Source organism: Salmo trutta, chromosome 24 (genome assembly GCF_901001165.1).
Source record: "Salmo trutta chromosome 24, fSalTru1.1, whole genome shotgun sequence".
In the NCBI taxonomy this organism is placed as follows: domain Eukaryota; kingdom Metazoa; phylum Chordata; class Actinopteri; order Salmoniformes; family Salmonidae; genus Salmo; species Salmo trutta.
The window spans coordinates 11,753,807-11,766,017 of NC_042980.1; the positions used below are offsets into that span (position 1 = coordinate 11,753,807).

General features: G+C 41.6%; 1 protein-coding gene across 2 annotated transcripts in view; it reads left to right on the forward strand.

Annotated features, from left to right (window-relative positions):
- Window positions 1-406: 406 nt before the first annotated feature.
- LOC115160693 (polypeptide N-acetylgalactosaminyltransferase 13) overlaps window positions 407-12,211 on the forward strand; it is a 52,331-nt gene continuing 40,526 nt past the window's right edge. The window contains exons 1-2 of one of the 2 annotated variants that reach the window (XM_029710958.1): window positions 407-1,003; window positions 6,198-6,456. In XM_029710958.1, the coding sequence (XP_029566818.1) occupies window positions 6,315-6,456 (142 nt within the window). In that variant the 5' untranslated portion in view covers window positions 407-1,003; window positions 6,198-6,314. The remainder of the gene's footprint in view (window positions 1,004-6,197; window positions 6,457-12,211) is intronic. The other variant, XM_029710959.1, reaches the window with a different exon arrangement.

Here is a 12,211-nt window from a genome sequence, read left to right on the forward strand (position 1 = left end):
TAAGCCTAGGTATAGGTTACAATGCTGGCACACTCAACACATTTTCTGTTCAGTTTTGCTGTGATGATAATTAGAGCCAGATTGAGAACTGATTCATTCTTCTGGGTAATATTGGTTTGTAAAGTGCAAACTTTGCTCCTAATTTAGGTTGAATTGATTTTGAATTGTTCATATATCAACTCAATATTTGGAAACACCAAACGACAATCACACAATTTGAACAAAGACTTTATAACCATTTACTGACTATTTAACGTTATACATCCTACATATTAACTAATTATTAACTGTGTATAAACTGCTTATATTTTCAGATATAGCCTACAAATAATTCATACAACGAATATATTATATTATGTATTGTAGGATACTTCAATATGCCGTGTGTAACCTATGTATTTGAGTTTTGTGCTTTAGGCTATTTCCCATACGATACACACTGAAAGAAATACATTTACCAGACGCCCTTGATGCTCAGGATCAGCAGGGCTTCCTGATCGACGTGACTTGCAACCAATTACGGATGAGAAAAAGGACTAATGCCTCTATAGTTTTCATGGTGGAGAGCACCAGAACGTATCGCCTGTCCGTTACCCCGTTATACATTATTCTTTCCGAGAACAGGTGCATACAAAGACATATCATTTTGCGCTGCGTAGAATGTTAGAGATTACAGGGGAACTTGTTTAGGCTGCAATATATCGGTAGTCTACGTGTGGCGTCGGGACGACTGCAGTACATTCTGAAGACGGACTAACGAAGAGTATAGGTATCAAGCAATAAAGATTGCCAACCAGCAACATCATCGGGACGTAAAATGATGCTCTTCATTCAGATACAGGTTTTCCGTCTGCGGAACATTTGGATTGATAGTTTGATTTACCATTTCAACCATTCAAAAATGATTAGTGAATTACATTAGTGCTGTTAACCCTATGCAACACGTTGCTGGCAAGCGAGACATCATTGTGCCATTAATTGATTACAATAAGACATATTTTCTGTAAGTATTGAATAATATATATATATATATATATATATATATATATATAGTACAAAATGACATGTTTCTTGAATGACGTGCTTTCATCTTTCAGCAGTCAGACAATGTCATAAGAGATGGCTACAGAGAAATGTTCATTTGGAATATTCCATGTTCCGTCTATTAATTACTAGATTCTAGACTGTCAATTAGATATTGCAGGAATGTAAGGTCTTAAATCTGCCTGCTGCTGATATAGGCTATATTTACAATATTTGTTGTGACTTTGTTGCTAAGCATTCCAATTAGAAAATCTTAGTCTTGAATGTAGGAATGATATCAATGAGCTGTAGCCTGGATATACACCTGTCCTTCTGCAGCAGTTTGAAGTCAATACCCTACTCATCCATCATAATGACAAGATTGTTGTGGAGGATGACATTTTGCCATTCAATTGTTCTAGCGATTTACCTTTAGATATATTGCTGTGAGGCCGGGTTGGGGTCATTCAAAATGGGCAAATCTTTGACACAAATAGCTATTATTTTTGCTTCTCTTCACTTATTGAACAGTCATTGAAAACAGATGGCCTATTTTAATTATTGAATTGGAATTTCAGTTTACTTCCTGAATTGACTGCCTTGTATTCAAATTGAACCCACCCCTGCAGTGAGACACTGGTAACAGTGAAGTAGTAGTAGCCAGTGGGTTCTCAAATAGGTCAACAAGTTAAGTCTCAATTAGCCTATTTGTTAGATCAGTTCAGCTGTATAAGACAACAGACGAATCAATATGTTCCCTTTAGCCTCTATTTATCTGTCTGCTGCTGAGTGAAGGGGAGTGTGTGCTTGGCTTTCCACCATATCACACCCTGTGTGTTGTCTCTCACTTTATAATGGTCTCGATGAATAGAGTGGTACTATACTTACATTACATCCTCTTCCTGGAGATCTACCGTCCTTTAGGTTTTCAGTCCAACCCTAATAAAGCAGAGCCTCGTACTACCATCCTGATCTCGTGAGCTTGGGATGGATATAAATGCACAGAATGGGTACCTGGAGGAAAATGGGGTAGGGTCATGCTTTTTCAATTTCAGTCCAAGGGGAGGGTTTAGTATTTTTTTCAATATAGTCCAGGGGAGGGTCATGCACTTTGTAAATTATGAAATGTTAATATTTGTCAGTGTTTTAGAATTTGTTGCTTATTAGGCTATATATCGATGTGTGGCCGATGCCGCCCCTCATCTCTGATTCTCCGCTGGGCATGCGCCTATAGGCTATTTAGTGTGGTCTCAATCAAATGATCCATAGCCTATAGGCTAAGAAGTGCATGGTCGGAGAAGCACAGAACAAAGTTATATTTCTAAGATAGCTGCTGGGATGATGTAAATGCAACTAGGCTGCATTACACACTGCGAGGGATATTCCAACCCTGAGCCCCGGCCTGCTCTGATCTTGCTGATTCAATTGTTTTTGTGTGCTGCCTTAACCAATGGCTGTGCTGTGTAGGTCTATGATGGCAGTTCAGGAGGAGAGTCAAAGGCTTCTTCCGAAAATAATCTATGAGTAGGCCTAGTCTAAATAATGTACTCTTGCGCGCGGACTGGCCTATAGCTTATGTTCTGTTCAGTTTGAGAATGAGAGCGCGAAGCTACATCCTTCTATAGCCGAGGAGACCAAAAAATTGACTTTGCTTGAGAAGTAATCTTATTCTGTCAGTATCAATTGATTAAGCTGTTCACTTTCTGTACAGTAGGAGATGTTTAAACCCAGACAGTTTTTAGGGAAACCCTTGTGACCCTCTCTTGTTGGGTTAAGCCATGGAAGAAGAGTAGCCAGCAGTGTCACTAGGTCTACTCTGTCTGGGTAGGTTAACTTTTGGAAGTACCATGCTCAGATTCCTAATGAAGTCTCAGATTTAATTATTTGCAAAAAGGGACAGTTTCATTGCAGACAAGACACACTGATTTAGCATTGGAGAAATATGATAAGATGAACACATTGGCCTATCTCTCTGTCCATTCTTAGTCAGTCATTTCGGTAAATTTGTGTGGTATTAAAAAATATTCTGCTGATATGTAAAATGATGTAGAATTGCATGAAATGTTTATAAAAGGCAATTTTTCTTGGACCTGCAAATACAATGATCTTTCCACCCCTACTCTTGTCTACGTGGTATGCGAACCCACAACCTTCTGGCCCACAGCCCTGTGCTCTATCAAAGTTCATGCGTTGCCATGTAGCCTAATGCTTACAGGACAAAGAACTGTTTCTAAAACCGCATATCTAAGGCTCTGGTCTGTCCAAGAAGTGAAGCTAAATGGTAGGCATGTTCTCTGCTATCCACTTTAGGTTTTAATTATTATTTTGGGTATAGAGGAAGGTAACTTGTTTTTTTTTCAAGCGTTCAGGGAGGGTTTAGGTCAAATATTTCTTACTGAATGGTTGGTCATCCGTTTTCATTTCAGAGAGGTCCGATTTTCTCCATGTAACCCTTTTTATAAATAACGTTCACTCCCTAAGTTCACGAGATCGGGATGGTAGTGTGAGGCTAACAAAAGCACACCTGGTTTGACTAATTAGCTGCTCACCAAGACCTTAAATAGCTGAATCAGGTATGTTGGGTTAGGGCTGGACTGAACAGGACGGTATCTTCAGGATGAGGGTTGTGGGGCCTTGCCCAATAGATATGCCACTGAAGTATTCCCTCATGTACTTTAGTAGCACAGCCCACCTCTTCCCTTTGTTATTGACGTCGTCCCAGCACCCCATTGGATCGGCGCGGCGGACGGACTTAAGAGGATCAGCCGTCTAGTCCATCCTGATAATCATTTCCTGTACCCTGAATGCCTTAACGCTGGACGATTTGTGCTGATTTATCCTTTTCTGAACATTGTAAAAGATTGTGCTCAAAGTGCTCCCTGTCATAATGCTTATATCAGTGGCCCTGGAGTGTACCTAAGTGAGCTTGTATTCAATTCCCTGTACACAAGAGAAGTTCAGTCTGCTTCTTGAGTGAAGAATCATGTACTTCAGATCATTTTGCATCTGGGATTCCAGAATAAACCAGTCAGAAATGATAAAGAACATTAGAGCTGAATTGACATTGTTTGAACTTTAGAGCAGCCTTGTTTGATGAGTAGGAGTTTGGATACATTCAAACAGTAACTGTCAGTGTCAGAGGTGCCAAAAAATGTAACACTTCTGGCCCGCGGGTTAAAGCGTCAAAGAGTCGCCACGGTCAATAAGGTTTGTGTTGTTTCGACAAGTGTTTTCAGCTGAAATGTATGCTGTAATGAGGGGAGAGACCTTGTTGTAGTGCACTGCTCAACAGACAGGAAATATTCGTCCGTGCAGATGGTTGGACTAATGACCCAGCCGCTTCAGAGGGGGAATGCGAGCGTCGCCTCCAGCCTGGTTGGTGGCACCAGACCCAAACATTGCACTCGACAGTTCTAAGCAGATGGCCGCGGGAAAACATAGCAGACATGCTCCGATTTTTTTGTTGTTGCAGAAATTAGCATAGAATTCAATATGATGAAAGTAGCACGGAGTAAGGTTTCAGGGTCTAGTGTTACTAGGCGTTGGTCTCTTTCATTTCAATCAGATTCACGATGTTTTTGAAATAGAGGATTCGATTTAGATTGGAATACCTTATCACCGGAATCTATACATTTGTAAGGTTTGGGGAAAGTCCACTGCAACGGATGACAACATTGCACACGAAGGAGTCTTTCGTTTATTACGCTGCCATTCTCAAGGCCATTTTGGGGCGAACGTCCCACCTTAGATGTCCTGTAATTTTGGTTAAGCTTTGCAGGCCTACTTATGACAGAAAGCGGTCAATGATGAACTATTGTCAGTGTGACTGTGGTTAACAGGGCTGTGATACTACTAATAAACATGACTGGACGACCAGGCTTGTTTTTGGAAGAGATAACAGTTAACTCAGAACAGGCTTGTCATCTACTGGGATGGACATATACAGGAAGCAGAGAGGGATGTTGTGAGCGCAAAGACTGCACTACGGTGCACTACGCTGTACTACGCTGCAGGAGAATGATAAGGAAATGGGATAGTCAGATTTCCTTCTGGGGATGAGCCTAGAGGGGTGTTATAAGAACCACCCATTGGCATAGGGCCTTGAGCATATTGGAGGACGATGTGGGTAAACAAAAAATGCACACCCACACACACCACTTCAGCGTACACCAAGGGGGTTTCTGTTTTCAGTTGTATTTTTGCGTGTGGTTATGTGACCGCGTTTATGGAAACTCAATGCCCCACAGAACACTCCGATACTAGAATTTGTGTGTAAGACAGAAATATTTGATAGCCTTTTATGCCATTAATATGGTCTAATTTCTCCCCGAAATGAAAACGCAAGACTTTGGGATCATAGATAGCTCTTATTGCTTTACAGGACATTTAAAGGTAAAGTACCATAGTGCAGACCTTTCAGTCAAAACAACCTTCTTGTACATCATTACATCGGATTGGAGATTAACATTTGTAGGAGGAAAATATAAAACGTACAAAGCCTGCTCTATTTCAGTTGTGATCTAATCCATCACTATCGTACCAAAGTTGTCAGGTAGATATGAATTCATATTATAAAAAGAGTGTCCATTTTGTTTACATTGTCTATTTATTCTCTTCTGACTGCTTCTTTTAGAACGGTCTTGTCCGGCACATCTATTGTGATTTTACACACACACACACAGTTTCATACAGGGAGAATTGAATGCAGCTTGTTGCCTCTGTAAACCAATAATTCTCCTTAGAGAAAGTCACATTACATAGCAAATTGTGTTTTTTTTTCATGTGGAATACTAGTGAGGTATACATTTCATTCCATTGAGATTTCTGTTCCGCACAAACATTCTCATTGGACTGAAATCTATCTGCCTGGTCTTGGCAAATCCGCCAATAAACCACAGATGATATGCAGACTCTCTGAGGAAGGAATTAGCTTTCTGCTTTTCTCTCAAATGTAAAAATACCAAGTCATTGTCAACAACTGTGTTCCATACAAAAAGACATGTTCAAAGGAAGTTAGCTGTTGGTGGAAGCTGTATGGTGAAATCAATGAATTCTCCTCAGTTTCATTGTCACAATGATCATTCTTAACATTTCATCAATTAAATGTTTTCTTTTCATTTCTTAAAGTTCTCTTTCTAACCAGGTCTGTGTGTGTTTCTCTCCTCTCTATGTAGTGGGATGACATCCTGGTGTGTCTCCCCTCCGTTACCTTGTTTAGTCTCCAGAGTTCCTGCTTTCTGTCAGGGGCCAGCCTGCTGATTCCTCTCTGCCGTCACGTCACGGGGGGGCCGATGCGGCGTTTCGTATACTGTAAGGTGGTGCTCACCACCTCGCTTGTCTGGGTGCTTGTGGATGTCTTCCTGCTGCTCTACTTCAGTGAATGTAACAAATGTGACGACAGGAAGGACCACTCACTGCTGCCTGCTCTCAGAGGTGAGCCCGAAATTGAATCAACTTTATTAATCCCATGAGATGAAATTAGGTTTCTCACCAGCAAGACACAAACAACAACACCAAAAGCATACTTCAGAGACTCATAGACAAAGCACTGATGGTTGGTGAAACAAGCACAACTGATGACTTCCATAGAAGCCAATGGATTTAATACTATAGTCTTAAAACCTAATCAAACATACATTATAGCATTTGCTCTGTAGATGTGGGTTTGTGGCCCTGCGAAACAGTCACCATGACTCAGGCTAGACAGACATTTTATTTGACACAGATTTGCCAGCTCGACACGGTAGTCCAATTCAAACAAGTAATTGTCCGACGTAAACACAGTAGTCCTATACAAATGACACTATTCTCATGCTATTACTTTTGGGAAGTTTGGAGAACAAACACCAAAGTAAACTTCAAAGAAAAGCAATGGAGTTAATAATAAAGGTGTTGAATCTCAGCCTGAGTGCACAATTAAGAGAAAAACACTTGAGAATGAGAAAATGGGTGAGTTTCAAATGGCACCCTATTCCCTATATAGTACACTACTTTTGACTGGCGTTCATAGGGCTCTGGTTGAAACTAGTGCACTTTATTGGGAATAGGGTACCATTTGGGATACAGTATGCCTTGATCCAACTGTTGGCTATCCAACAGTTGGATCTTTTGTATCCCTGGTTAATCAAGCTTATCGACAGGAGTGTCCTTTCCTTCTTTGGCCCAGTATTTCCCGACATGCCCTTTCCAGTAAGCAGGTTTACAAGTGGCCCGCTAAGCTGCTTTCAAGGTTGGAATTGGGGCGGAACCTCCGCCAGAAAGAAGCTAAAAAGTTATGTGGCCTTCTCGATTCCAGACTCATTTCCATCACAAGTGCCTGAAGTTACAGTACATACGAGTTAGTTATGCTCTTAGTTGAATTGAAATGTTTTTATCCGGTTTGGCACATGCGCTCAGCATTGAGGTCATTTTCCGACTAAATATGTCAGTGTAAGCTTTTGGGGGAATTAATGGCTTAGGATTTTGGCAGTCTGTCACCCATTCTCTCTGTTGCTTTAAGAGGCTCCAATGAACATCGTAAAATGTATTTGGTTGGCCTAATGGTCTCTGATCCTTGTATTACACATGTTAATATTATTTAGTTTAGGCCTTTTTTTGCCATTCTTAAAGGGATAGTTCACCAATATGTCATTATGTCATTTGGGTGAATCCCTTTAATAAAGTGCACGTATGCGGAGTATACCAAACATTAGGAACCCACAGAACAGCCTCAATTCTTCGGGGCATGGACTCTTCAAGGTGTCACAAGCGTTCCACAGGGATGCTGGCCAATGTTGACTCCAATGCTTCCCACAGTTGTGTCAAGTTGGCTGGATGTCCTTTGGATGATAGACCATTCTTGATACACACAGGAAACTGTTGAGTGTTGCAGTTCTTGACACAAACCGGTGCACCTGGCACCTACTACCATACCCTGTTCAAAGGCACTTCAATCTTTTGTCTTTCCCATTCAACCTCTGAATGGCACACATACACAAATCAAATCAAATCGTATTGGTCACATACACATGGTTAGCGGATGTTAATGCGAGTATAGTGAAATGCTTGGGCTTCTAGTTCCGACAGTGCAGTAGTAACTAACTAGTAATCTAACAATTCCCCAACAACTACCTAATACACACAAATCTAAAGGGGTGAATGAGAATATGAACATATAAATATATTGATGAGCGATGGCCGAGCGGCATAGGCAAGGTGCAATAGATGGTATAAAATACAGAATATACACTTATGAGTAATGTAAGATATGTAAACATTATTAAAGTGGCATTATTTAAAGTGGCATTGTTTAAAGTGACTAGTGATCCATTTATTAAAGTGGCAGTGATTGGGTCTCAATGTAGGCAGCAGCCTCTCTGAGTTAGTGATTGTTGTTTAACATTCTGATGGCCTTGAGATAGAAGCTGTTTTTCAATTTCTCGGTCCCAGCTTTGATGCACCTGTACTGACCTCGCCTTCTAGATGGAAGCGTGGTGAACTGGCAGTGGCTCGGGTGGCTGTTGTCCTTGATGATCTTTTTGGCCTTCCTGTAACATCGGGTGCTGTAGGTGTCATGGAGGGCAGGTAGTTTGCCCCCGGTGATGCGTTGTGCAGACCGTACCACCCCTGGAGAGCCTTGCAGTTGAGGGCGGTGCAGTTACCATACAGGGCTGCGATACAGCCTGACAGGATGCTCTCGATTGTGCATCTGTAAAAGTTTGTCAGGGTTTTGGGTGACAAGCCAAATTTCTTTAGCCTCCTGAGGTTGAAGAGGTGCTGTTGCGCCTTCTTCACCACGCTGTCTGTGTGGATGGACCATTTCAGTTTGTCTGATATGTACACCGAGGAACTTAAAACGTTCCACCCTCTCCACTGCTGTCCCTTCGATGTGGATAGGGGCGTGCTCCCTCTGCTGTTTCCTGAAGCCCACGATCATCTCCTTTGTTTTGTTGACGTTAAGTGAGAGGTTATTTTTCTGACACCACACTCTGAGTGTGCAGCGTGATGTCAATTACATCATCTGTGGACCTGTTGGGACGGTATGCAAACTGAAGTGGGTCTAGGGTGACCGGTAAGGTGAAGGTAATATGATCCTTGACTAGTCTCTCAAAGCACTTCATGATGACAGAAGTGAGTGCTACAGGGCGGTAGTCATTTAGTTCAGTTATCTTTGCCTTCTTGGGTACAGGAACAAGATTGATGTTATTTGAGGCTGACCGGAACATATCCCAGTCCGCGTGATCAAAATAATCTTGAAGCGTGGCTTCTGATTGGTCAGACCATAGTTGAATGGTTCTAGTCACTGGTACATCCTGTTTGAGTTTCTGCCTATAAGACGGTAGGAGCAAGATGGCGTCGTGATCGGATTTGCCAAAGGGAGTGCGGGGGAGGGCTTTGTATGCATTGCGGAAGTCAGAGTAGCAGTGATTGAGTGTATTACACCCGCACGTAGTGCAATCAATATGCTGATAGAATTTAGGTAACCTTGTTCTCAAATTTGCTTTGTTAAAATCCCCAGCTACAATAAATGCAGCCTCAGGATATATGGTTTACATAGAGTCCAGTGAAGTTCCTTGAGGGCCGTCTTGGTGTCTGCTTGAGGGGGAATGTACATTGCTATGACGATATCTGATGAGAATTCTCTTGGGAGATAATATGGCTAGCATTTGATTATAAGGAATTCTAGGTTGGGGGAGCAGAAGGACTTGAGTTCCTGTATGTTGTTATGATTACACCATGAGTCGTTTATCCCTGTCGACGCGATGCATGGAGAAGCCCGGTGGCTGAACCGATTCCGACAACATATCCCGAGAGAGCCATGGTTCTGTGAAACAGAGAATGTTACAATCTCTGATGTCTCTCTGGAAGCCAACACTCACTCGAATTTCATCTACCTTGTTGTCAAGAGACTGGACATTGGCGAGTAGTATACTCAATCCATGTCTCAATTGTATCAAGGCTTAAAAATCCTTCTTTAACCTGTCTCCTCCCCTTAATTTACACTAATTGAAGTGGCATCAATAAGGGATCACAGCGTTCACCTGGATTCACCTGGTCAGTCTATGTCATGGAAAGAACGTGCTTAATGTTTTGTATACTCAGTGTATGACTACAATAAATGTATATACTGCAGTTTCTGTGTAGTATTGTAGAATTTATATTCTATTGTGTAGCAAAACAGGTCTTTTACACGTGTTGGTTTTAGATTGGATGATTACCTTTGATATCCATTTGTTTGAATTATGCAACCAAATGTATTACATCAATATACAAGCCTTACAATATTATACAACCATATAAGCACCATGCTATGACTAAGGAATTGCAACTTATGAAGTCCTACAGTAAGCCATATGGATTGGATCACTCTCAATTGCATTATATCTAATTTGGACAAGTGGACGCCGATTCTAGCATGTACACAATCTAGTCAATAGTGGACTTTTCTAGATTGTTTGATTCCAGATGAGGGTAGCGGTGGCTCGGTCTATGTTGGGTACTGCATTAAGCATATGGTCTGATCATAAAGTTATTTTTCAAGTTTTATTAGTTGTATTAGTCGTACATACGACACATGGTATACACCATCCAATGAAATGCTTACTTGCAGGTTCCTTCGACATTGCAACAAGAAATAAAAGATCAGAGTACGAACATAAAGTAAATTGGTGCCATTTGACATTAAACCCAACAAAAAGTTTGATGAAAGCTGTGCAAGAGGGTAAGCGTTTGGTAATGGGTAAGCCATTGTAGCAGACGTCAGAGGTATTCACTAACCAACGACTCACTAAATAGCTTATTGATTTTATTAATCAATTACGTATATGTAGTCAGCATTGTTGGTTCCCAGAACATTCTGTGCCATCTCTGGGTGTACAGTAGAACTGTACAGTAGTTCCTATAAAATAATATCCTTTAGTTTAGACAGAATTATGTATTTCTGTTTTTGAAGCTATCGAAAATACTTAAAACAATTCTGACCACATTGTGTTTCAAACCTTCTATAATCTTGGAATTTAGGATATACTTACAGAAAAATGCCAGTTTTCCTAGCAGTATGTTTGTGTAAGCACTAAGCCAGCAGTGTCAAACTCACTTCCTGGAGGGCCGTGGGTCTACCGGTTTGTTATTTCCTTTCAATTCGTGCCAAATTAAGACCTAGACAACCAAGTGAGGGGAGTTCCTAACTAATTAATGACCTTAATTCATCAATCAAGTACAAGGGAAGAGCGCAAACCCACAGTCACCTGGCCCTCCAGGAATTGAGTTTGATACCCTTGCACTAAGCCAATTGAGAGTGACTTCACCAAGTGCTTGCCCTTTATAGTGCACTACTTTTGACCAGAGCCCTAAAGGGTCCTTGGTCAAAGGTAGTGAACTAAATAGGGAGCCAAATGAGATGCATCCAGTCTCTTAACTCAGCAACCTTGTACAGGCCACAAAGTCCCCTTCCACTCTACGAAGTAAAATAAGCATAGAAATGGCTTGAGGATGTTGGAAATCAAGCTAAGATCATATAATATAATCAGAGCCGCCTGCAGATCAATGTGATGTCCCACATGGCTTGAGCCTTTGCTCCCTCTTTATAAGCAGGCTTCACAGCCTTTCAGGAGAGAATCAATGATTCCAATTTGAGTTTGAAAATGACATTGGGAACTGCTGATGGAAACCAAAAGAGCACAGTTATTTTGAAATGGAAAACAAAATCTAAAATGGACTTCGATTTCGATTTGAGTAATTTAGCAGATGCTCCTGAGTGACTTAGTTAATGCATTAATCTTAAGCTAGGTGGGACAACATACAGGTGGGACAACATACAGGCATAGTAAACAGCTACTTTATTGAGGAAAAGTATATCAGCAAAGTCAGAGCTAGAACGGTGGGGGGGGGGGGGGTACTCCACTGTTCTAGCTTCAGGGTTCCGCCATTGGCGTGCCATGCCAGGACAGAAGAGCTTAGACTGAGCGGGAGTTGCCCTCCCGTAGGGGTGGGAGGACCAAGAGACCAGAGGTGGCAGAACGGAGTGCTTGGATTGGGGTATAGAGTTTGAGCATAGCCTGAAGGTAGGGAGGGGCAGTCCCTCTTGCTGCACTTTAGGCAAGTACCATGGTCTTGTAGTGGATATGAGCTTCGACTGGAAGCCAGTGGAGTGTGCGGAAGAGCAGGGTGACATGGGAGAACTTGGGAAGGTTGAAAACCAGGTGGGATG